Source organism: Cherax quadricarinatus, chromosome 89 (genome assembly GCF_038502225.1).
Source record: "Cherax quadricarinatus isolate ZL_2023a chromosome 89, ASM3850222v1, whole genome shotgun sequence".
NCBI classification, from domain to species: domain Eukaryota; kingdom Metazoa; phylum Arthropoda; class Malacostraca; order Decapoda; family Parastacidae; genus Cherax; species Cherax quadricarinatus.
This window is the reverse complement of record NC_091380.1, coordinates 3,713,807-3,741,217: the sequence shown is the minus strand read 5'-3', so window position 1 is coordinate 3,741,217 and position 27,411 is coordinate 3,713,807. Positions and strand designations below refer to the sequence as shown.

The 27,411-nt window shown below is 38.9% G+C and overlaps 1 protein-coding gene and 1 long non-coding RNA gene across 8 annotated transcripts in view; one reads left to right on the top strand and one right to left on the bottom strand.

Moving 5' to 3' along the window:
• LOC128697174 (uncharacterized) overlaps positions 1-27,120 on the bottom strand; it is a 29,753-nt gene extending 2,633 nt beyond the window's left edge. Inside the window, exons 1-5 of one of the 7 annotated variants that reach the window (XM_053788698.2) lie at positions 27,017-27,096; positions 21,427-21,586; positions 17,873-20,450; positions 6,823-7,032; positions 1,024-1,186 (exon numbers count right to left, since the gene is read on the bottom strand). In XM_053788698.2, the coding sequence (XP_053644673.1) occupies positions 1,024-1,186; positions 6,823-7,032; positions 17,873-20,438 (2,939 nt within the window). In that variant the 5' untranslated portion in view covers positions 20,439-20,450; positions 21,427-21,586; positions 27,017-27,096. Of the gene's footprint in view, positions 1-1,023; positions 1,187-6,822; positions 7,033-17,872; positions 20,451-21,426; positions 21,587-25,117; positions 25,627-27,012 lie in introns of those variants that run through there. The other 6 variants (XM_053788695.2, XM_053788702.2, XM_053788699.2 and 3 more) reach the window with 6 other exon arrangements.
• LOC138855320 (uncharacterized) overlaps positions 19,362-27,411 on the top strand; it is a 27,609-nt gene continuing 19,559 nt past the window's right edge. Inside the window, exons 1-2 of the long non-coding RNA XR_011394554.1 lie at positions 19,362-19,502; positions 26,148-26,232. This is a non-coding gene — a long non-coding RNA (uncharacterized lncRNA). The remainder of the gene's footprint in view (positions 19,503-26,147; positions 26,233-27,411) is intronic.

Sequence of the window (27,411 nt, the reverse complement as noted above, 5' to 3'; positions counted from 1 at the left end):
AGCAGTTGCTTTTGATATTTTCAAAATACAGCTGACCAAAAAAGGTAAATACAGCAACACTTCAATTTAATGGATTTTGAGTTTAACATAAAATCTTGACAGTGTATAATCTGGAAACAAAGTTTGCAGATTTCAGAATTTTCTGTCACGATCTGCTGGGTAAATTAATTTTGGAAACAACAAAGTCAGTTGATTCCATAATTATCATTATTGCAGTCATGACAAGACAGTCTCATTATTTAAATTTAATGGATGCTTGACATTAGCAGCCACTCCCCCTCCCATTAGTCAATTAAATTAAGGTTTCACTTTACCAAGTAGCGTTAAAATTACAGCCTCTCCTCACTTAACAATGGAGTTCCATTCCTAAGACCACGTCGGTAAACGAATTTGTCCCTAAGTGAGGAGCATACTACAGTGGACCCCCGGTTAATGATATTTTTTCACTCCAGAAGTATGTTCAGGTGCCAGTACTGACCGAATTTGTTCCCATAAGGAATATTGTGAAGTAGATTAGTCCATTTCACCCCCCAAACATACACGTACAAACGCACTTACATAAATACACTTACATAATTGGTCGCATTCGGAGGTGATCGTTATGCGGGGGTCCACTGTATAATGGTAGTGGGTTTGTCAACCATCTTTGATACTGTTTTAATGTCACCTTTGCACCATTTATAATATTTCTGGTATATTTTTAAATGTTTATACAGAAGTGTACTGTATATTGTAATAAACAGAATAGAGGAAATTGGCTCTAATATACATTATTTAGGTATGCATACTGGTCAGAGAGCCCGCCGTAAGTCCAAGTCATCGGTAAACGTGTATGTTGCTAAGTGAGGAGAAGCTGTATTCCTTTGTTACCCATTATATAATTTAAATTCACTGTAGCATAATTTCTTGTTTAAAACTGTAGACAATGAGTAGAGTTTCATATGCCACCAATTCATAATTTTAACTATTTTTAATCCTGTTAATCATTGTAATACTTTACAGTCATTAGTGGAGTTCTCATACCTCTGATGCCAGCAGACTTCACTAAGATTAAGAGTGTGGGCAAGATTCTTGAGTTTATTGTCACTGTCTGGAGAAAGAATATGTGATGAATAGATGTGCAAGTTCTCAGTTACCCTCACTCCTTTCTTATGAAGAACACTGAGGAGTTTCTCCACTCCACAGGCTGTGGAAAATGCATGGTTAGGGGTACTCTTTACACTTTGCTAAAAATATTAAGTAGTGTTGATGGTTAAATGTGAGCAAATTCATGATGAAATATAACTAATTTTCATCAGCCAGTACAAGCTCTCTCTCCTAGAATTTCTGCATACAGTGTAGCTAGCTTTTCAGTTTAGTGATTGTGTAAATTGATCATAAGCCCACTTGCGGCAGTCACCATCTCATCCATCAACTGTGGTTGATAGAATTATCTTTAGGATTTAATGTAATTTGATGTGTAAAATACAGGTAGGCCAAACTGACTGAAAATCTTCCAGTGTGTGACCCCAACAGGTTTTGCATTTTCCCCCAGAAAACTGTTTCGAATATATGTTAAACCAAAATTTAAATAAAAATGTTGCTGTAGTGTTTCACACCCATCAAAAAAAGACAATTCAAGGACATAATCAGTGACTCAGTTAAGAATATGAACTATAAATAAACAGTAAAATAACCACTTAAAATAACCACTCACAAAAGATTAAAAGAAAGTAGTGAATATTATTTTGCGCCAATGAAGAAAAATTATAAAGTATTAGGTAATGGGGAAGGAGCGCTGAAACTTGGATTCAAGAAAAGTATGTGATAAAAACTACAAGTTTAGGCACTTTATTCTAAATCATTGCTTTTGAATTATACAGTGGAACCTCAAATTTCGAATGTATCGCTTATCGAACTCTTCGAAAATAGAACCCTTTTTTCGAACCAACTTTGTCCCTATTATTGAACTCGCCCATATTTTCGAACTGCCGGGTACCAGACCTGTCTGGCAGCCCGGTCTGTCCGTGTCCCCATGCAGGCGCCATGAGCCAGTCTGGTTTTGTTGATGCTTGAGTGAACACTAACCTGCGCTCTCATTCAAACATTTTACGATTATTTCATATTGTTTAGTGCTTGTGGGACTGTGAAATAAGCTACAATGGAAGCAAAGAAACTTGTAAAGTAAAAGGACACAAGTGCAACTAATGTGACATTTTATTGTGGCAACGTTTCGCTCTCCAGGAGCTTTATCAAGCCGTTACAAACAGTACATGGACACAGAGGGTATATATAGGCTCAGAGTGAGGTGCATTACTAGTGGTAGTACAGTAGTAGTAGTAGTAGAAGTAATACAATATGTAGAACAATTAACTTGCACATGAGTAAATGATGTAAAGGCTATTACTTGGGAAACATAAAAATTGGTTAGACAAATATTTCTATTGGAGGCTGGATAGAGAAGGCCTGTTTCAATGTTCATTCTCTGTAATGTGCTTGTGTAGTATTAACAGGAGAGACTATGTGATAGCAGGATTTACTGTTTTCAGGAGGATTCTTGCTAAGACTTCAGAGATGGTGAAGCTGCCTTTGTTTTGTTTAATTGTATTAGAAACAGCTATTAGTGAAGATTCAAGGCACTTGCGTCTGCGGAAATTAGTTTCTTTGATTACTAGTTGGGCTTCCCTGAACTTCATGAGATGGTTGGTGGAATTTCGGTGTTGTACACAGGCGTTGTTCAAGTTATCGTTCCTACATGCATAAATGTGTTCATTGAGGCGGGTGTCGAGGTTTCTTGCTGTTTCACCTACATAAATCTTGTCGCAGCCTCCACAGGGTATAGTGTAGACCCCTGCATTGACTGGTTCGTGGTGCTTGGATTTTGTTCTGGTTAGATCCTTTATCGAAGTGCTGGAAGCGATGGCGACTCTGGTGTTAGCTTGTGAAAGTACTTTAGAAACGTTTAGTGCAACCTGGCTGTTGGGAAGAATTATAACTTTGTTGGGAGTGGTGTTGGTGCGTGGAGAATTAATGATCTGAAGGGCTCTTTTCTTGCAGTCTTTGATGAAAAAGGAAGGAAAATGTAAATCTGTGAAGGTTCTGTGAATGTAGGTACATTCCTCGTCAAGAAACTCAGGACTACAAATTCGATATGCTCTTAGGAAAAACCCGATGATGATGCCTCTTTTGGTCCTAGTATCTTGACTGGAATAGAAGTGTGTGAGATCCTTCCTTTTTCATCAAAGACTGCAAGAAAAGAGCCCTTCAGATCATTAATTCTCCACGCACCAACACCACTCCCAAAAAAGTTATAATTCTTCCCAACAGCCAGGTTGCACTGAACGTTTCTAAAGTACTTAAACAAGCTAACACCAGAGTCGCCATCGCTTCCAGCACTTCGATAAAGGATCTAACCAGAACAAAATCCAAGCACCACGAACCAGTCAATGCAGGGGTGTACACTATACCCTGTGGAGGCTGCGACAAGATTTATGTAGGTGAAACAGCAAGAAACCTCGACACCCGCCTCAATGAACACATTTATGCATGTAGGAACGATAACTCGAACAACGCCTGTGTACAACACCGAAATTCCACCAATCATCTCATGAAGTTCAGGGAAGCCCAACTAGTAATCAAAGAAACTAATTTCCGCAGACGCAAGTGCCTTGAATCTTCACTAATAGCTGTTTCTAATACAATTAAACAAAACAAAGGCAGCTTCACCATCTCTGAAGTCTTAGCAAGAATCCTCCTGAAAACAGTAAATCCTGTTATCACATAGTCTCTCCTGTTAATACTACACAAGCACATTACAGAGAATGAACATTGAAACAGGCCTTCTCTATCCAGCCTCCAATAGAAATATTTGTCTAACCAATTTTTATGTTTCCCAAGTAATAGACTTTACATCGTTTACTCATGTGCAAGTTAATTGTTCTACATATTGTATTACTTCTACTACTATTACTACTGTACTACCACTAGTAATGCACCTCACTCTGAGCCTATATATACCCTCTGTGTCCATGTACTGTTTGTAACGGCTTGATAAAGCTCCTGGAGAGCGAAACGTTGCCACAATAAAATGTCACATTAGTTGCACTTGTGTCCTTTTACTTTACATATTGTCGGTAATTCTACCAACTTTATTACAGCAAAGAAACTTGCTAGTGGTACCCCTGTGGTAAAAGAAGTGAGAAACACCATAGATGTGAAGAATGAAATAATACAGAAGTGGAATGATGTTCAAATGTTTGTGGAGAAGTACCACCCTGAGCAAGCTGAAACAAGCCATCTTTGCAACAAGTTCAGTGACAGAACCATGTCCTATTTTAGGTAAATGTTAAAGAGGCACCAGAAACAGAGGACTGTGGACAGCTATTTTGTGAGACAGGGGTCCAGTGACTCTCAAGCTGGTCCTAGTGGCATTAAAAGACAGAGAAAGGAAATAACCCCAGAGAAGGCTTTGATACCTGAAGTCCTCATGGAGGGGGATTTCCTTTCCAAACACTAACTCCAACTCCGTTTCTCCTCCTCCCTATCTTCCAGATGCCATCACTAATCTTCAATTAAGGTAAGTAGAATGTTATATGTTTATTTAAATTTATTATTACATAATTGAACACTATATTTGTTGTGTGTATGTAAAACTATAATTAATCTCTATAAAATGTATTTTTTTTGTGTGAATATTTTTGGGTTTCTGGAACGGATTAATTGTATTTCCATTATTTCTTACGGGAAATATTGCTTCACTTTTCAGACTTTTCGAATTTAGAACTAACTCCTGGAACGAATTAAGTTCGATATTTGAGGTTCCACATAGTGAAAATATTGTATTGTGGTATAAAGATTTTTCATTTAATATTCTACAAGTTTACTGAGTATACCAGGAAAAGTGTACGGTAGGGCTATTATTGAAAGAATTTGAGATAAGACAGAATGTAGGATTGTGGATGAGCAAGGACGTTTTAGAGTGGGTAGGGGATGTGTAGATCAAGTGTTTACATTGAAGCATATATGTGAACAGTATTTAGATAAAGGTAGGGAAGTTTTTATTGCATTTATGGATTTAGAAAAGGCATATGATAGAGTGGATAGAGGAGCAATGTGGCATAGGTTGCAAGTACAGTGGACCCCCGCTTAACGATCACCTCCCAATACGACCAATTATGTAAGTGTATTTATGTAAGTGCGTTTGTACGTGTATGTTTGGGGGTCTGAAATGGACTAATCTACTTCACAATATTCCTTATGGGAACAAATTCGGTCAGTACTGGCACCTGAACATACTTCTGGAATGAAAAAATATCGTTAATCGGGGGTCCACTGTATATGGAATAGGTGGTAAGTTACTAAATGCTGTAAAGAGTTTTTATGAGGATAGTGAGGCTCAGGTTAGGGTGTGTAGAAGAGAGGGACAATACTTCCCGGTAAAAGTAGGTCTTAGACAGGGATGTGTAATGTTACCATGGTTGTTTAATATATTTATAGATGGGGTTGTAAAAGAAGTAAATGCTAGGGTGTTCGGGAGAGGGGTGGGACTAAATTATGGGGAATTAAATACAAAATGGGAAGTGACAGTTACTTTTTGCTGATGATACTGTGCTTATGGGAGATTCTAAAGAAAAATTGCAAAGATTAGTGGACGAATTTGGGAGTGTATGTAAAGGTAGAAAGTTGAAAGTGAACATAGAAAAGAGTAAGGTGATGAGGGTATCAAATATTTTAGATAAAGAAAAATTGGATATCGAACTGGGGAGGAGGAATGTTTTCAGATACTATTTGGGAGTTGATATGTCAGCGGATGGATTTATGAAGGATGAGGTTAATCATAGAATTGATGAAGGAAAAAAGGTGAGTGGTGCATTGAGGTATACGTGGAGGCAAAAAATGGTATCTATGGAGGCAAAGAAGCGAATGTATGAAAGTAAAGTTGTACCAACACTTTTATATGGGTGTGAAGCTTGTGTTGTAAATGCTGCAGCGAGGAGGCAGTGGAGATGTTGTGTCTAAGGGCAATGTGTGGTGTAAATATTATGCAGAAAATTCGGAGTGTGGAAATTAGGAGAAGGTGTGGAGTTAATAAAAGTATTAGTCAGAGGGCTGAAGAGGGTTTGTTGAGGTGGTTTGATCATTTAGAGAGAATGGATCAAAGTAGAATGACATGGAGAGCGTATAAATCTATAGGGAAAGGAAGGCGGGGTAGGGGTCGTCCTCGAAAAGGTTGGGGGGAGAGGGTAAAGGAGGTGTTGTGGGCGAGGGGTCTGGACTTCCAGCAAGCATGCGTGAGTGTGTTAGACAGGAGTGAATGGAGACGAATGGTATTTGGGACCTGACGAGCTGTTGGAGTGTGAGCAGGGTAATATTTAGTGAAGGGTTTCAGGGAAACCGGTTATTTTATATAACCAGACTTGAGTCCTGGAAATGGGAAGTACAATGCCTTCACTCTAAAGGAGGGGTTTGGGATATTGGCAGTTTGGAGGGATATATTGTGTATTTTTATACGTATATACTTCTAAACTCTTGTATTCTGGGCACCTCTGCAAAAACAGTGATTATGTGTGAGTGAGGTGAAAGTGTTGAATGATGATGAAAGTATTTTCTTTTTGGGGATTTTGTTTTTGGGTCACCCTGCCTCAGTGGGAGACGGCCGACTTGTTGAAAAAAAAAAATGCTACAACCACAGGAAACTTGTGAATATGGCTGCCCCTCAATACAGGGAGCTCCCAAAGAGGCTTAAGAATAATGAAATTAGATATTTTATTGTATTGTGATCGATAGCTTTCCAAAGTCTTTACAGGTAAAAGTTTTAACAAGGCTTAGATTTTAATTATGTACCTGTAAGGTATGTTTTTCTGAACAGAATACTTGTGCAGGTCCCATTATCTCTGCCAGCGCAGAGTTTAGCAAATACTCCAGAAGCCCAGTCCAAGTCTTCATCATTATCTGTGATGGTTGGGTTAAAGGTGAAGTACAGATTAGGTCCTGAAAATTTGAGTACCGGGAGTTTGTTTACATCAGTCCGATCTTCATCCTTGTACCTCACTCCTGTAGAAGAACCAAAACTTTATTTGTATGCAATAAAAGTTTACCATCTTACTATACCTCTACTACCAACTAGGATTGTGCCAATGTATCAGTGTTAGCGGGTATTAGTTTATTTTGATGGTGTCAGTATTGGCCTGAAATTGAGTGTTGGTTATTATTTATTTATTAACACATCAGCTATTTCCCACCAAAGCAGGGTGGCCCAAAAAAGAAAAACTTTGATCAACATTCACTCCATCAGTGTCTTGCCAGAGGTGTGCTTACACTACAGTTATAAAGCTGCAACACTAACACGCCTCCTTCAGAGTGCTGGCACTGTACTCCCCATCTCTAGGACTCATGTCTGGCCTGCCTGTTTTCCTGAACCCCTTCATGTTACTTTGCTCACACTCCAACAGCATGTCAAGTCATAAAAACCATTTATCTTGACTCGATCCTATCTAACATGCTCACACATGCTTGCTGGAAATCCAAGCCCCTTGCACACAACCTCCTTTACCCCCTCCCTTCAACCTTTCTTAGGCCAACCCCTAACTCGCCTTCCACTACAGATTTATATGCTCTGAGTCATTCTATTTCATTCCATTCTCTCTACATGTCTGAACCACCTCAACAACCCCTCCTCAGCTTTCTGGATAATACTCTGCCTCCAGTCTTCTCCTTGTTGCAACATTCACACCCATATAACAGTGTTGGTCTAACTATACTCTCATACCCTCTTTGCTTCCATGTATAATGTTCTTTGTCTCCACAGACTCCTCAGTACACCGCTCACCTTTTTTTCCTCATCAGTTTTATGATTCCCCTCATCTTTCATAGACCCATCTGTTGACAAGTCCAAACCCAAATATATGAATACACTCACTTCCTCTATATTCTCTCTCTCTCCAATGTGATATCCAATCTTTCGTTACCTAATTTTTTTTTGTTATCCTCATCACCTTACTCTTTCCTATATTCACTTTTAATTTCATTCTTTCACATACCCTACCAAACTCATCCACCAACCTCTGCAACTTCTCTTCAGAATCTCCCTCCCCTCAAGGAAGGTTCCTTGATGTTGGTGAGGGGCTCTTGATTTAGGGAATTGGATCTGTGCTCCAGTTCCCCAAATTAAGCCTGAATGCCTTCCACATCCCCCCCGGGTGCTGTATAATCCTCCGGGTTTAGCACTTCCCCCTTGATTATAATAATAATCTTCAGAATCTCCCAAAAACAGTGTCATCAGCAAAGAGCAATTGTGACAACTCCCACTTTGTGTTAGATTCTTTATCTTTTAACCCCACACCTCTTGTGAACACCTGAGCATTCATTTCTCTTACAACCTCGTTTATAAATATACTGTACTGAACAACCATGGTGACATCACACATCCCTGTCTAAGGCCTACTTTTGCTGGGAAATAATCTCCCTCTATCCTACATACTTCCCTCATGGGAGGTTCCTTGATGCTGGTGAGGGGCTCTTGATCTAGGGAATTAGATATGTGCTCCAGTTCCCTGTATTGAGCCTGAATACCTTCCATCCCCCCCACATACACTGTATAATCCTACAGGTTTAGCACTCCCCCATAATTATAATAATAATCTACATATTCTAACCTGAGCCTCACTATCCTCGTAAAAACTTTTCACTGTTTTCAGTAACCTACCTCTTATTCCATACATTGGCAACATCTGCCACATTGCTTCCCCTATCATATGCTTTTTCCAAATCCATAAATGGCACAAAAATCTTTTTACCCTTATCTAAAATACTGTCCTCCTATATGTTTCACTGTAAACACTTTGCCTACACGCCCCATACCCTTTCTAAAGCCTCCTTGTTCATCTGCGATCCTGCTCTCCGTCTTACTCTTAATTCTTTTAATAATAATTTTACCATACACTTTACCAGGTATACACAACAGGCTTATTCCCCTATAATTTTTACACTCTTTTGTCCCCTTTGCCTTTATACAAAGGAACTATGCATGCTCTCTGCCAATCCCTAGGTACCTTACCCTCTTCCATACATTTGTTAAATAAAAGTACTAACCACTCCAAAACTATATCCCCCCTCTCCCCCTGCTTTTAACATTTCTGTCTTTATCCTAGCTGCTTTTCCCCTTTCAATCTTCCCACTGCCTCACGAACTTCCCTCACACTCACAACTGACTCTTCCTCACTCCTGCAAGATGTTATTCCTCCCTGTCCAATACACAAAATCACTTCTTCCCCATCTTCATCAACATTTAACAATTCTTCAAAATATTCCTTCAATCTTCCCAATACCTCTAACTCTCTTGGTATCTTTAGAAATTTTGGTATCCCATCCCTACTATTAACAGTTTTAGAAATCAAGAGGGGATACCTGGATGCTAGTGATGAGCTCTTGATGCAAGGAATTGAAGCTACCCTTTCCTGCCTTTCATTAATCATGTTTACCTTCAATGCATCAGGTACTTTGTGACCCTTACAGGTTTAGCACTTCCCCATGAATACAGTATAATGATAATAAGAACAAGAATAATACCTATCTGGCTGTACTGTATGATGAATGGATTTTGTCTTTAACAGACTGGAAATTTTAGACAAGATCCACTGGGTTAATTTGGAAACTGCAGATAGTCTGTAGGTTACACAATTTTTATCACAAGCACTGCAAAATAATCTCATCTCAATCCACCAACTTCTTCCCCCTATTATCTATTAAATCCAGGGTTTACTGTACATACATTTAGTATTAAGGAAGTTTAATGTTTTGCTTACCAGGATAATGTACAGGTAATCTCTATTATTTTGCAGAATATTATTAATTTAAATAATGGTTGAATCAACTTGTCAGTATTTTATACCATTTTTAACATACTGTAATTGCCTCCAATTACCCAGGTGCTTTATAACTCCTACGAGATTAACATATCCCCGGAATGTAATAATATACTGTGTTTTACATATAGAAAAAGATAATCCAGTACAGTACAGTAGTGATATAAATTTAGGGAACAAATGTAATAAGCCTTCATAAACTGCAAGATAATCTAAAGTTAAATCCCTAGTATGTGCATGTACAAGTTGGGTTAAGTGAGGGAAACAATGAATGTGATTTGTGACGGCTCAAGGTTTAGCACTTCCCCCTTGATTATAATAATAATAATGTGACGGCTCAAGTTCTGCATCTACCTAGGTTATGCTAAAAGTGCTGGGCCAGTTATTTGTAAGCTTATAGCATTACATTTCTATCTAATGTAGTTTAAAGACATAAATGATTGAATCTGAAAGTCGCTTATTATCACTGCTTCACATGTAGATTATTGCCATGCTGCTTTAACTTAGCTATTAAGTGATGACAGTATTGATAATGTAGTAGGCTGGTAGACAGCAACCACCCAGTGAGTGTAAAACAAAAGCCTATAATTGTTTTACATGATGGTAGGATTGCTGGTGTCTTTTTTTCTGTCTCATAAACATGAAAGATTTCAGGTACCTCTTGTTACTTCTACTTACACTTAGGTCACACTGCACATACAGGTGCATGTTTATATGTACACACTCATCTGAGTTTTCTTTGATTTTATCTTAATAGTTCTTGTTCTTATTGCTTTTTCTTTTATATCCACGGGGAAGTGGAATAAGACTCTTTCCTCCGTAAGCCATGCGTGTTGTAAAAGTCAACTAAAATGCTGGGAACAATGGGCTAGTAACCCCTTTTCCTGTATAGCTTACTAAAAAGTAAAAGAAGAAAATCATCAAAGTGGGATGTTTGAATGTAGGATGTTGTGCAAATGATAAGAAAGAGATGATTGTGGATGTTATGAATGAGAAAAAGCTGGATGTCCTGGCTTTCAGTGAAACAAAGCTGAAGGAGGTGGGAGAGTTTCAGTGGGGAGAAATAAATGGGATTAGGTCAGGGGTTTCAAATAGAGTTAGAGCTAAAGGAGTAGCAATAATGTTGAAGGAGAAGTTATGGCAGGAAAAGAGGGACTATAAATGTATTAATTCAAGGATTATGTGGAGTAAAATAAAGATTGGATGTGAAAAGTGGGTTATAGTAAGCGTGTATGCACCTGGAGAAGAGATAAGTGTAGAGGAGAGAGAGAGATTTTGGGAAATGTTGAGTGAGCGCGTGGGGAGTTTTGAACCAAGTGTGAGAGTACTTGTGGTTGGGGATTTCAATGCTAAAGTGGGTAAAATTGTTGTGGAGGGAGTAGTAGGTAAATTTGGGGTGCCAGGGATAAATGAAAATGGGGAGCCTTTAATTGAGCTATGTGTAGAAAGAGGTTTGGTAATAAGTAATACATATTTTATGAAAAAGAGGATAAATAAGTATACAAGGTATGATATAGCACGAATGAGAGTTTGTTAGATTATGTATTGGTGGGTAAAAGGTTGATGGGTAGGCTCCAGGTTGTACATGTTTATAGAGGGGCAACTGATGTATTGGATCATTATTTAGTTGTAGCTACAGTTAGAGTTAGAGGTAGATGGGACGAAAGGAAAATGGAAACAACAAGTAAGAGAGAGGTGAAAGTGTATAAACTAAGGGAGGAGGAAGTTCGGGTGAGATAAAAGCAACTATTGGCAGAAAGGTGGGCTGGTGCAAGTATGAGCAGTGGGGGGTTGAAGAGGGTTGGAATAGTTTTAAAAATGCAGTATTAGAATATGGGGCAGAAGTTTGCAGTTATAGGAGGGTGGGTGCAGGAGGAAAGAGGAGTGATTGGTGGAATGATGAATAAAGGGTGTGATAAAAGAGAAGAAGATAGCTTGTGAGAGGTTTTTACAAAGCAGAAGTGTTATAAGAAGAGCAGAGTACAGTGGACCCCCGGTTAACGATATTTTTTCACTCCATAAGTATGTTCAGGTGCCAGTACTGACTGAATTTATTCCCATAAGGAATATTGTGAAGTAGATTAGTCCATTTCAGACCCCCAAACATACACGTACAAACGCACTTACATAAATACACTTACATAATTGGTCGCATTCAGAGGTAATCATTATGCGGGGGTCCACTGTATATGGAGAGTAAAAGAAAGGTGAAGAGAGTAGTGAGAGAGTGCAAAAGGAGAGCAGATGATAGAGTGGGAGAGGCACTGTTAAGAAATTTTAATGAAAACAAGAAAAAATTTTGGAGTGAGATAAACAAGTTAAGAAAGCCTAGAGAACGAATGGATTTGTCAGTTAAAAACAGAGTAGGGGAGTTAGTAGATGGGGAGATGGAGGTTTTGGGTAGATAGCGGGAATATTTTGAGGAATTTTTAAATGTTGATGAAGAAAGGAAGGCAGTCATTTCATACAGTGGCCAGGGAGATGTAACATTTTTTAAGAGTGAAGAAAAGCAGGATGTGAGTATGGGGGAGGTACGTGAGGCATTACGTAGAATGAAAGGGGATAAAGCAGATGGAACTGATGGGATCATGACAGAAATGTTAAAAGCAGGGGGGGATATAGTGTTGGAGTGGTTGGTATTTTTGTTTAATCCTTTCGGGGTTTCGGCCGTACTAGTACGGCTTACGCACCAGGGTTTTTGACGTACTATTATTATTTTTTTTTTTTATTATTATCACACTGGCCGATTCCCACCAAGGCAGGGTGGCCCGAAAAAGAAAAACTTTCACCATCATTCACTCCATCACTGTCTTGCCAGAAGGGTGCTTTACACTACAGTTCTTAAACTGCAACATTAACACCCCTCCTTCAGAGTGCAGGCACTGTACTTCCCATCTCCAGGACTCAAGTCCGGCCTGCCAGTTTCCCTGAACCCCTTCATAAATGTTACTTTGCTCACACTCCAACAGCACGTCAAGTATTAAAAACCATTTGTCTCCATTCACTCCTATCAAACACGCTCATGCATGCCTGGTGGAAGTCCAAGCCCCTCGCACACAAAACCTCCTTTACCCCCTCTCTCCAACCTTTCCTAGGCCGACCCCTACTCCGCCTTCCTTCCACTACAGACTGATACACTCTTGATCAAGTCATTCTGTTTCGCTCCATTCTCTCTACATGTCCAAACCACCTCAACAACCCTTCCTCAGCCCTCTGGACAACAGTTTTGGTAATCCCGCACCTCCTCCTAACTTCCAAACTACGAATTCTCTGCATTATATTCACACCACACATTGCCCTCAGACATGACATCTCCACTGCCTCCAGCCTTCTCCTCGCTGCAACATTCATCACCCATGCTTCACACCCATATAAGAGCGTTGGTAAAACTATACTCTCATACATTCCCCTCTTTGCCTCCAAGGACAAAGTTCTTTGTCTCCACAGACTCCTAAGTGCACCACTCACTCTTTTCCCCTCATCAATTCTATGATTCACCTCATCTTTCATAGACCCATCCGCTGACACGTCCACTCCCAAATATATGAATACATTCACCTCCTCCATACTCTCTCCCTCCAATCTGATATTCAATCTTTCATCACCTAATCTTTTTGTTATCCTCATAACCTTACTCTTTCCTGTATTCACCTTTAATTTTCTTCTTTTGCACACCCTACCAAATTCATCCACCAATCTCTGCAACTTCTCTTCAGAATCTCCCAAGAGCACAGTGTCATCAGCAAAGAGCAGCTGTGACAACTCCCACTTTGCGTGTGATTCTTTATCTTTTAACTCCACGCCTCTTGCCAAGACCCTCGCATTTACTTCTCTTACAACCCCATCTATAAATATATTAAACAACCACGGTGACATCACACATCCTTGTCTAAGGCCTACTTTTACTGGGAAATAATTTCCCTCTTTCCTACATACTCTAACTTGAGCCTCACTATCCTCGTAAAAACTCTTCACTGCTTTCAGTAACCTACCTCCTACACCATACACTTGCAACATCTGCCACATTGCCCCCCTATCCACCCTGTCATACGCCTTTTCCAAATCCATAAATGCCACAAAGACCTCTTTAGCCTTATCTAAATACTGTTCACTTATATGTTTCACTGTAAACACCTGGTCCACACACCCCCTACCTTTCCTAAAGCCTCCTTGTTCATCTGCTATCCTATTCTCCGTCTTACTCTTAATTCTTTCAATAATAACTCTACCATACACTTTACCAGGTATACTCAGCAGACTTATCCCCCTATAATTTTTACACTCTCTTTTATCCCCTTTGCCTTTATACAAAGGAACTATGCATGCTCTCTGCCAATCCCTAGGTACCTTACCCTCTTCCATACATTTATTAAATTCTAGCGCCTTCAAATCTAGCAAGAGAAAGCTGGTAGGCCTACATATGAAAGAATGGGTCTATGTGGTCAGTGTGTGCAGTATAAAAAAAATCCTGCAGCACACAGTGCATAATGAGAAAAAAAAACTTTGATCGTGTTTTTGGTTTAAAACAGCGACTTTGCACTGTATTTTCGTATGGTATTTATTGTTGTATTCTAGTTTTCCTGGTCTCCTTGTATAAAATGGAAGACATATTACAGAAATTGAGATGATTTTGACTGGTTTTACAATGAAAAGTACCTTGAAATTGAGCTCAAAGTAGCAGAAATGTTCGATTTTTACCAAAGTTCAAAAGTAATCAAATCATGCTAAGCGTCCAATATACGTCAACTGGTGAGTCTGATATTCTTTCACAAGTGCACCGATATCATTTATACCATTTCCACACTAATGCAGTAGTCTGCATAACAGTAAATCTTATTTTTTTTGTGAGAATAAAAAATCAAAGTGGGAAGCAAAAGAAATGTAAGAGAGGCCTGGGGAGTGACTAATGAACAGAGGAAATGCTATTTTAGTGCCAGGAATGTCTTTCTTGTTTATTCTGGACCCTATTTGGAAATTGGCATCTTTTGAAATTTGTGTGAAATTGGGAAAATTGCTAAATTCTTACAACTTTATTGGATAGCTGAAATCGGTAAATGGGTGGTTTCTTGTGCTCATTCGATAGAAAAAATGGAGTTCTAGCAAAATAGTTATAATTTTTGTCGACTAGTACACTGGAATTGGCCGAAAATAGGGCTCAAAGTGGGCAAAATCGCTGATGCGTAAACATCGTCGAGACCATAAACTTCGCAAGAGCATAATTCCCTAAGTTTTCATCAAATTTCATACTTTTGGTGTCATTATGATCGGGAAAAGATTCTCTATCTTTTCATAAGAATTCTTTTTTTTTTTTTCTTCTTTTTAAATTTTGGTGACCCTGAGAACAAGTCTCTGACAGGGCCTGGCGACCCCCAAAGGGTTAATAAATGTACGGGAGAGGGGAAGGTACCTAGGGATTGGCAGAGAACGTGTATAGTCCCTTTATATAAAGGGAAGGGGGACAAAAGAGACTGAAAATTATAGAGGAATAAGTTTACTGAGTATATGTACCAGGAAAAGTGTACAGTAGGGTTATTATTGAAAGAATTTGAGATAAGACAGAATGTAGGATTGTGGATGAGCAAGGAGGTTTTAGAGTGGGTAGGGGATGTGTAGATCAAGTGTTTACATTGAAGCATATATATGAACAGTATTTAGATAAAGGTAGGGAAGTTTTTATTGCATTTATGGATTTAGAAAAGGCATATGATAGAGTGGATAGGGGAGCAATGTGGCATATGTTGCAAGTACAGTGGACCCCCGCTTAACGATCACCTCCCAATACGACCAATTATGTAAGTGCGTTTGTACGTGTATGTTTGGGGGTCTGAAATGGACTAATCTACTTCACAATATTCCTTATGGGAACAAATTCAGTCAGTACTGGCACCTGAACATACTTCTGGAATGAAAAAATATCGTTAAGCGGGGGTCCACTGTATATGGAATAGGTGGTAAGTTACTAAATGCTGTAAAGAGTTTTTATGAGGATAGTGAGGCTCAGGTTAGGGTGTGTAGAAGAGAGGGAGACTACTTCCCGGTAAAAGTAAGTCTTAGACAGGGATGTGTAATGTCACCATGGTTGTTTTGATATATTTATAGATGGGGTTGTAAAAGAAGTAAATGCTAGGGTGTTGGGGAGAGGGGTGGGATTAAATTATGAGGAATCAAATACAAAATGGGAGTTCATGCAGTTACTTTTTGCTGATTTTACTGTGCTTATGGAAGATTCAAAAGAAAAGTTGCAAATGTTAGTGGACGAGTTTGGGAGAGTGTGTAAAGGTAGAAAGTTGAAAGCGAATATAGAAAAGAGTAAGGTGATGAGGGTATCAAATGATTTAGATAAAGAAAGATTGGATATCACATTGGAGAGGAGTATGGAAGAAGTGAATGTTTTCAGATATTTGGAAGTTGATATGTCAGCGGATGGATGTATGAAGGATGAGGTTAACCATAGAATTGATGAGGGAAAAAAGGTGAGTGGTGCATTGAGTTATAGGTGGAGACAAAAAATGTTATCAATGGAGGCAGAGGGGAATGTATGAAAGTATAGTGGTGCCAATACTGTTATATGGGTGTGAAGCTTGGGTTGTAAATGCTGCAGCAAGGAGGCAGTTGGAGGCAGTGGAGATGTCCTGTCTAAGGGCAATGTGTGGTGTAAATATTATGCAGAGAATTCGAAGTGTGGAAATTAGGAGAAGGTGTGGAGTTAATAAAAGTATTAGTCAGAGGGCAGAAGAGGGGTTGTTGAGGTGGTTTGGTCATTTAGGGAGAATGGATCAAAGTAGAATGACATGGAAAGCATATAAAGGGAAGGAAGGCAGGGTAGGGGTCATCCTCAAAAAGGTTGGAGAGAGGGGGTAAAGGAGGTTCTGTGAGTGAGGGGCTTGGACTTCCAGCAAGCGTGCATGAGCATATTAGATAGGAGTGAATGAAGACGAATGGTTTTTGGGACCTGACGAGCTGTTGGAGTGTGAGCAGGGTAATATTGGAAGGAAGGGGTAAGGGAGGTTTTGTGGGCGAGGGGCTTGGACTTCCAGCAGGCGTGCGTGAGTGTGTTTGATAGGAGTGAATGGAGACGAATGGTATTTGGGACCTTACGATCTATTGGAGTGTGAGCAGGGTAATATTTAGTGAAGGGATTCAGGGAAACCGGTTACAGTATTTTTATATAGCCGGACTTGAGTCCTGGAAATGGGAAGTACAATGCCTGCACTCTAAAGGAGGGGTTCGGGATATTGGCAGTTTGGAGGGATATGTTGTGTATCTTTATACGTATATGCTTCTAAACTGTTGTATTCTGAGCACCTCTGCAAAAACAGTGATTATGTGTGAGTGAGGTGAAAGTGTTGAATGAGGATGAAAGTATTTTCTTTTTGGGGATTTTCTTTCTTTTTGGGTCACCCTGCCTCGGTGGGAGATGGCTGACTTGTTAAAAAAAAAAAAATAGGGAAACCGGTTATTTTTATATAGCCAGATTTGAGTTATGGAAATAGGAAGTACAATGCCTGCACTAAAGGAAGGGTTTGGGATATTGGCAATTTGGAGGGATGTGTAGTAGGATTCTATATATATAATTGGGGCCCTGATATTGTATTCTATATGGAGTTTTTTATATTATTTCAGGTCACTTTTTATATTGTATCTTTATATATGCTTCTAAACTGTTGTATCTGGGTGCCTCTGCAAAAACAGTGATTATGTATGAGTGAGGTGAAAATGTTAAATGATGAAAGTATTTTCGTTTTGGGGATTTTCTTTCTTTTTGGATCACCCTGCCTAGGTGGGAAACGGCCGACTTGTTGAAAAAAAAAAAGTATTGATGATTATGTAATTATTTTGAAGCACTAAAAGTGGGTGATCCATCCCATACTAAACATGGTGGAGACTCAGTCCTCCATCTAATAACTGCCAGACAAAACTCCACTCTCACATCCACTTTCCTTGTTGGTTATATAGTTATATATATATTGCACTAACACATTATTTAAATGAATATTTTATTGGTTTTACCATGCAAAAGTATCACTCACCTAAAGTGTTGAGCTGACAGAGGCTGGGCAGTTGTTTGTTGAGGGCATTGAGACCAGCAGGGTCAATCAGCAAGCGGAGTTCCTCTACACACTCAGGAAGCATCTTTACTGCCACTGGTGAGAGGGGGCCACGGAAACCCATCATTCGGCAAGGACCTCTACAGTTCAACAATACTGACAGCACATCATCTACAAGAGAATTGTCTGACCCAAAATAATGTTGGGGAAAGTCCAAAACCAAACTTGTATTCTGCTCGGACAGATGGGAGAGTGCTTGTGTTAGAAGAGGGTGCAACACATAAGAACTAATGCTTAGGATTATCATGTCTGGAACCACACAAGTATGCTTTAACACTAAAGAGAGGCTTGGAATGTTGCCATAATCTGTGATCTGCCACTGGCTTTTTCCATTGCTGATGTGCATGTCAAGTTTGGCTGCAACAGCTCTCAAAATGCATTCATTGTATTTGGATTCTGTAATGTGAGCTAACACTGAATCAATATAGGTTACATTTAGAGGCACTAAACTTATAATTGTTGCTGCATATCTGGCAAGGATAATGGGATGATTTTTTGCAAGAAGGCTTGTAAGGTGAACTAGCACATTCTGAAACCTATTCTCTTTCTTAAAGACTTCACATTCAAGGAGTAACTCATTAACAGTATCTTCTAGGTTACTGCACTGAGTGATTTCTTTCAATATGTGTTTAGCCACTGAAAATTCTTGCAATTTCAGGTGATGGTAAGTGTAATATAAAATGGTTTGGAGACCTTGTCTTGAGCAACGAGTGGTGAAATATGCAGATAAGACCTCATTATGGTTTAGTCCTATATCTCTGCACTTTTGCTTTAAGCTCTCTACTGTATCACTCCATAACTCATACTCCTGACGCTTCATTGCTCTGAAGGAGAGAGCATCACTATACTCCAGAAATTGGTAACATTTTTCTTCTAATTCTAATTCAAATGAATATTTAGATAATCTTTCAGTAAGTTTTTCAGTGATCAATTTTCTTAGTTCTTCATAGAGGTCAGTGGCAGTAGAGAGCATGTCTATTTTAGTTGGGTCTTTGAGAAAAAGAAGTGCTACAAGTGTGAGGGTCAGTGGGTTGTTCAGATGCATTCCAAGTTGATACTTCAGGACCAACAGTTTTTTTTTCAGTTGATCTCTTATAAGATAACTTTTCTTTTCATCCAAGCTATGACAGAGGCGCTCAACAAATTGTTGGTGATGAACTGGGGTAATGCCACTCATAATCAAATTTATTCGTCTTTTGGAGTTTGGTATTTGCTTGGTGAGACTATTAGCACTGTAGGGTCTGGTAGTGAAGATAATCCTTATGTTATGTCGGGGAAGATTCAAAAGTTCTCGTATTAGACAGCCAGATGCCTTGTTGACTTCATCGAATCCATCCACGAGAATAAGTAGCTGCATGTGGAGTACTATATCTCTGATGAGCTTAAATTCCACATTCACCTTTCCAGATATATCATGAAGTATGTGTTCCAGCATCTGGTCAAATGTGCTTATGGTAGGATGGCGGCATTCAACATACAACAGCAATTCTACTGCATCCAGGCCTGGCACTGCCTCTTGGTCCATGAGCCACTTCTCTTTCAGGTACTTTAGGTAAGTTGTTTTTCCGATTCCACCTTCCCCAGTCAGTATCAGCACTTCAGGAGAATGACCGTCATTACACTTGACCTCTAAAATGCCATCAAATGAAATCTCTCTTTGTTGATCCTCTTCTGTCAGGCCATAGGCATCATCCTCTTTCATAGTAAATTTGGTGAAGATCTGTGTTGGCTTGATTTGGCAGTGCATCAGTAACCATGGTGCTGGATCTATATAGCAAGTGTCAGCATATAATTTTTTCACCTCTTCTTTTGTAATTTGCTCAATGTTGCATTTGAGTTGTTCTTTAATTTCTCTGATCTCTTGCTGATACTGACTTATATCATGTGGTCCAAGGGGTTCGCGAATCTTCTTGCAGATGCTATCAATATTGCAATTGATAGCATTAATGATACAGGCAATTTCTATGGGCGTTTTGCAGAAACGGCTTCCAGCCTCACAGATTATCTTCTCGTATAGCTGTCGAAGTTCATCAAGCTTCAGGTACATCTGCTTCTCAGTCATTTGTGGATTTTCATGAGCCAGAACATTCCGGTGCTCCTTTAGCTTGAATATTAGGTTTTCCAGAGTTGGTCCATTTGGCCCCTCTGAATTCCAGTCTTCATCATTTTGTTTAAGGTCACAGACATGATGGAGAAGTTTGTAAAGAAGGGTTATATCAAAACTGCTGACATGAATACCAGCATTCAGTTTTTCACGTTGGTCATGATTGAAAATTCTCTTGTACTTTACATTAGTGAAATTGATGTTGGTGAATAAATATTCCTTGATTGGTAGATTGCCTCCCAGGTAGGACCAATTAAATATGGTGCAGAGCAGCTTTTGTCCTTCTTTGTTGACAGCACACTGATATCTCAGTTTGTGAAGTTCTTCAGAGTGTATGCCATCAGTAACTTCATCAGTGGTATTCATCGTTAGGTCATTATGCATTCTGATACATTGCTGCCAAAGGAAAATACATTAGCACAATTGGAAGATTCTTATAGAGGGCCAAACAATGCCTAGGAGGTAATCAGGACCAAACAATGCCTAGGAGGTAATCTGGGCCAAACAATGCCTAGGAGGTAATCAGGACCAAACTGCCTAGGAGGTAATCTGGGCCAAACAATGCCTAGGAGGTAATCTGGGCCAAACAATGCCTAGGAGGTAATCAGGACCAAACAATGCCTAGGAGGTAATCTGGGCCAAACAATGCCTAGGAGGTAATCTGGGCCAAACAATGCCTAGGAGGTAATCTGGGCCAAACAATACCTAGGAGGTAATCTGGGCCAAACAATGCCTAGGAGGTAATCAGGACCAAACAATGCCTAGATGGTAATCTGGGCCAAATGATGCCTAGGAGATAATCAGGTCCAAACAATGCCTAGGAGGTAATCAGGCCTGATTTGAGAAAGTGGAGGAAAGCTTTGATTCCTTGGATGAAGAGCCCTTCACCAGCATCAGGCATCTCTTTTGCAAGGAGTATAATTTAAAAAGCAAATGCAAAATTACTGGAGTGTGCACATGAATGATAGGTGTCCCTGGCTGTATGCACTAGGTTTATTTAGGTACAGGTCTACTTAAGTACAATTATCATATATAGCAACATAAGTGTAAATTATCTAGGGTAACCCAAAAAAGTCCTAATTAACTAAAGTTAATTAGGACACAAACACTTGTTTCACTTAAGTGGATTCTAAGTTAAATCCATACTGTATAATGTACTGTGTATACATGTATGTACCCATAACACCTGTGTGCTCTCAATACCATTATAAAAAAAAAATATGAGAAGCAGGAGGGCCATGAGTACACTAAGAGACAATAAGTGTCAGGGATCCAAGACTGTTCAACTGCCTCCCAGCATACATAAGGGGGATTACAAATAAATCCCTGGCTGTCTTCAAGGAGGAGCTAGACAGGCACCTAAAGTCAGTACCTGATCAGCCGGGCTGTGGTTCCTACATCAGTGTACATGCAGCCAGCAGTAATAGCCTGGTTGATCAGACCCTGATCCACCACGAGGCCTGGTCTCAGATCGGGCCACGGGGGCGTTGACCCCCGAAACCCATACCAGGTAAACTCCAGTATAGTTATACCTGTTATCATTATATTATTATTACAAATTATTATTATTATTATTATTATTATTATTAGCACACATAACTTTATTCCTATAAAGTGAAGTACGGTACAAGTGACATAGGAGTAACTGACATGTATAAACTACAGTGGAACCTCAGCTAACAAACGCATCGCATAACATTAACTCCGCCCAACGAAGCGTTTGAGCATAAAATTTTGGCCTGGCTAACGATAAAAAACTCGCCCAACGTGATTTGTCCCGAACCTGTCCATCCAGCCTGAGCGCCTCAGCTGCCCTGCTGTCATTGTTTACAAACCAGGGTGGCCAGTTTCATGCATACATTCGATACATTTTGTATTATTCCATTGTTTATGGTACTTGTAACTACTAAATAAGCCACCATGGACCCAAAGAAATCTTCTAGTGCCAACCCTGTGGTAAAAAGGATGAGAAATACTATCGAAATACTATCGTACCACGGTCAGCTGCTGCTGCACCACCGTCAGCTGTTGTTGCACCACCGTCAGCTGTTGCGGCACCACCGTCAACTGTACTACTTGAAGATGTGGAGAGACTGTTGTTGGTGTGGCTTAACGAGAAACAATTATCGAGAAACAATTAACCCCAGAGGGTTAGCCACCCAGGATAACCCAAGAAAGTCAGAGAGCCATCGAGGACTGTCTAACTTATTTCCATTGGGGTCTTGTCCCCCAGGATGTGACCCATACCAGTCGACTAACACCCAGGTGAACAGGAAAAAATGCCTGGAACTAGTGCTCATATTGGTGAATTTAAGTCCAGCAAAGGTTGGTTTGAGAGTTTTAAGAATCGTAGTGGCATACAGAGTGTGATAAGGCATGATGAAGCTGAAACATTCCAACCCCAACAAGTGTACAATTGTGAGGAAACAGGCCTGTTCTGGAAGAAAATGCCAAACAGGACCTACATTACTCAGGAGGTAAAGGCACTCCCAGGACACAAGTCTATGAAAGACAGGTTAACTTTCTTGTTTTGTTGTAATGTTAGTGAGGATTGCAAAGTGAAGCCTTTACTCATGTATCACTGAAAATTCCAGAGTTAAAGAAAAACAGTGTCTCATCACTCATCAATACTCTTCAATAAAGGTAAGTGTCATTTTAACATTTATTTATATAGTTATTGTGCATGTCTCATTGTTTTCTTTGTAGGGAAATGTATATTTCATGAATTTTTTTTTTATTTTTTTTAGTACTTTTGGCTGTCTGGAACGGAGTAATTGGATTTCCATTATTTCTTGTGGGGAAAATTAATTCGGCTAACGATAATTTCGTCTAACGATGAGCTCTCAGGAACGGATTAATATCGTTAGCCGAGGGTCCACTGTACTTGGTTATGTAGGGCATTTTGGTCATCCTTCAAAATGAATTTATAACTGCTAGACAGTGAGATAAAAGTTTACTAAATTGCTGCTGTCTGCCATATTTGACATTTAAACACTATGACAGTTTGGTTAGGAACTAAGATATTTTGAGATCTTGTGTAACTTTAGTACAACATTTATATCATGGAATACTGAGGTAGAAGATATATTTGGTTACCACATTTGTTACAACAGACTGATGACAATGTGAACATTATTTTGAATACTAATATGGTTTGGATCAACAAGGTTGCTATGGATATATCAGGCTTAAATATAAACTGTCTAAGTCAGAATTAGGAGATGCTTTCTGACTGCATTTATGAAGCAGGTGACTGATGGGAAGTTTTTTGCATCTTTGTGGGAGTTCCAAATTTTAGGGCCCTCTATTTGTGTGGAATTCCTGTATAGGTTAAGTCAAACACGCAGTATATCAGAGATGTTCATTTCTTGTACAGTGGAACCTCAGTACAGTATTTGAATAGCTCCTTACTCAAACAATTCTGTATTTGAACACTTTGTTCGGTAAATAAATCGCTCGGTAGTCGGCCGTTTGCTCGGCACTCGGCCAAACAAACAGCCTGCCAGAACTTTGCTGTAAACTGTTTCGTGTTTCTTCACATTTTTTTGGTGCTTTTTTTTTATATTATTTGTTTAAATAAATCACCATGGGGCCTAAAAAGGGTTAGTGATAATAGCCAACCAAAAAGAAAATTTGTTGGGAAAAATTTGTTTGGTACTCGAACAGATCGGCACTCAAACAGCCTTCTGGAACGAATTAAGTTCAAGTGCCAAGGTTCCACTGTACTATGTGTGTTCTGTTACAGCTCTCCAGGAAGGATCAGAGTGCTAGGATGAAGTTCATTTTGAGTGTCTTACATATGCAAAAATGCAGAGTAATAAGTATGGATGTGTTGCATGTTTGGTAAGGTGAGACTTTGGAATGGTGGAGGAGTGTTTTGTTTGAAACCTGAATGGGTGATTATTCTAATAGCCGATTTCTGTTGAGCAACAGTGGAGTTGAGATAATTTGCTGTAGTAGATTCCCAAGCATAAATACCGTGAGGTAGGGATAGATTAGAGAGTAGTACAGAGAGAGTAATGTTATTTTGGAAGCAAAGTACAGTAATATATTTTTGACATAATGCTCCCACTTTTGGAAATTTTCTTAGATACGTGTTGGGTGCATCCCCAAGAATTTTCTCTCCTCTTGCCTTTCTGTGTGAATTTTTTGTTTTTATACTCAACTGGGTATTTTTAGCTTTATTCCCAAACAACAAGTAGGTCTTGTCGATACTGAGAGTTACTTTGCTGGTTGCCATTCAGGTAGAAATCTTTACAAGTTCTTCATTCACTGTGTTATTGAGGACAAGAGGATCTGGATTAGATATGACAAATGTTCTGTCATCTGTAAAAAGAACTGGTTTAAGTTCTTGGGAGGCATTTTATAGATCACTGATGTAGATAAGGAATAATAGAGGGCCATGGATACTACCCTGAGGCACCCCTGTGTTGATAGTCTGTGTTAATGAGGTAGTGTCATTAAGTAAGTATACTTAGGTATAGGTACACTTAGGTACAATTATCATACATAGCAACATATATGTAAATTACCCAGGATAACCCCAAACAAAGTCAGACATTGACACTGTCACATGACCTCTGATACCAAGATTCTGTAGTTTCAGCAGCAAGATGTTGTGATCTACAATGTAAGATGCTTTTCTTATATCAATTAAGAGGCCCACTGGATATTAATTATTTTGCAGAACTGGATAGGCAGAGTTTAGCATCATTAATACTTTTTCCTGGCCTGAAGCCAGAGCTAATAAGTTTATGTACAAGTAAGCATAAGTACAATTATCATACATAGTAACATATGTAAATTACCTAGGATAACCCCCCAAAAATAGTAAGACAAAGTGATTTATTTCCACTGGTGTTCCCTAGGGCAAAGTTTTTGTGCCACACCTTTGGCCTCTCCCATATTAAATATATGACATTTTTTTAGTTATAATGGTGTGAAGTTTATCATTATCTTATCTCATGTTACCTAACTTTATGTGGCATCGTTAAATTGGGTAGCTAATATGCAAGTGGCAGAGAAAAATGCATTAAGATTAATTGAAATTTGTAAGTACTTACCAGGTGACAGTTACGTGAAGCTATGAAGAAAATCTTATCTTATCTTTACCTTGCTGTCAGATATACTGTCTGATATACCTCGCTGTCAGATATACTGTCTGATATACCTCGCTGTCTGTATACTGTCTGATATACCTCGCTGTCTGTATACTGTCTGATATACCTCGCTGTCTGTATACTGTCTGATATACCTCGCTGTCTGTATACTGTCTGATATACCTCGCTCTCTGTATACTCTGATATACCTCGCTGTCTGTATACTGTCTGATATACCTCGCTGTCTGTATACCGTCTGATATACCTCGCTCTCTGTATACTGTCTGATATACCTCACTCTGTATACTGTCTGATATACCTCGCTGTCTGTATACTATCTGATATACCTCGCTGTCTGTATACTGTCTGATATACCTCACTGTCTGTATACTGTCTGATATACCTCGCTGTCTGTATACTATCTGATATACCTCGCTGTCTGTATACTGTCTGATATACCTCACTGTCTGTATACTGTCTGATATACCTCACTGTCTGTATACTGTCTGATATACCTCGCTGTCTGTATACCGTCTGATATACCTCGCTGTCTGTATACTGTCTGATATACCTCGCTGTCTGTATACTATCTGATATACCTCGCTGTCTGTATACTGTCTGATATACCTCGCTGTCTGTATACTGTCTGATATACCTCGCTGTCTGTATACTGTCTGATATACCTCGCTATCTGTATACTGTCTGATATACCTCGCTGTCTGTATACTGTCTGATATACCTCGCTGTCTGTATACTGTCTGATATACCTCGCTGTCTGTATACTGTCTGATATACCTCGCTGTCTGTATACTGTCTGATATACCTCGCTGTCTGTATACTGTCTGATATACCTCGCTATCTGTATACTGTCTGATATACCTCGCTGTCTGTATACTGAGAAAAGTATTGCTCAGAGCTGGTTATTAAGTTTATTTAGGTACACTTGAATACAATTACACAAATTATCATAAGTGTCAGAGTGACTTATTTCCAGAGTGGTTAATGTGTCCAGCGGACAGAATAAGATGAGGACAAGTGACCAAGAGACAGAACCTGAGACACTTGTTAACGATGCTCAGGTGAGTGTACATTATTGTTATTACAATCAAAACTAACTTTATGGGGATTATCCTAAGTAATCTACACATATACTGCTATGTATGATAATCTAATAATCTACACATATACTGCTGTGTATGATAATCTAATAATCTACACATATACTGCTATGTATGATAATCTAATAATCTACACATATACTGCTGTGTATGATAATCTAATAATCTACACATATACTGCTATGTATGATAATCTAATAATCTACACATATACTGCTATGTATGATAATCTAATAATCTACACATATACTGTTATGTATGATAATCTAATAATCTACACATATACTGCTGTGTATGATAATCTAATAATCTACACATATACTGCTATGTATGATAATCTAATAATCTACACATATACTGCTGTGTATGATAATCTAATAATCTACACATATACTGCTATGTATGATAATCTAATAATCTACACATATACTGCTATGTATGATAATCTAATAATCTACACGTATACTATGTATAATAATCTATGTAACTGTATTTGTGTATACCTGAATAAACTTACTTTTTCACAGATTAAGAACATATATATATACACATATATACGCTGAGACATACATAGCTTTAAGAAGAGGTATGATAAGGCTCATGAAGGAGAGTGGAGCGACCAGACTTTTTTGGGTTATCGAGGTTCTCTACACATATGTTATATAGATTATATATAATGTAATGTAGCAGTTACATAGATTATATATATGTAACTATTTGCGTATACCTGTATAAACTTACTTACTAGGAGCTGTGACTCGACCCTTACAACCACAAATAGGTAATTGCATCTCCGTAATTATGTCTTATAATAAGGTTATTAAGGGCCACTGAAGCTTATGTCTTATTGCACCTTAACTTCAGAAAGTTTGGGGAAAATATATATTGGTTAATTCTGGGTTAAATTTGAAGGAGACTCTGAGTCTCACTCCGTAAACAGAAACTGGAACAATGTGTTCCTAGTTATGTCTGGTAGATCATCTTGTCTATACTCCGGCAAGGTCAAACAACCCCGATGGAATTATGTCACTTTGGCTTTTTTGGGTTATCTTAGGTAGTTTACCTCTATGACCCATGTGGGTTTTGCTCTTTGTTTTGATTGTAATAACTGGTAATTTACATAAATGTTACTATGTATGA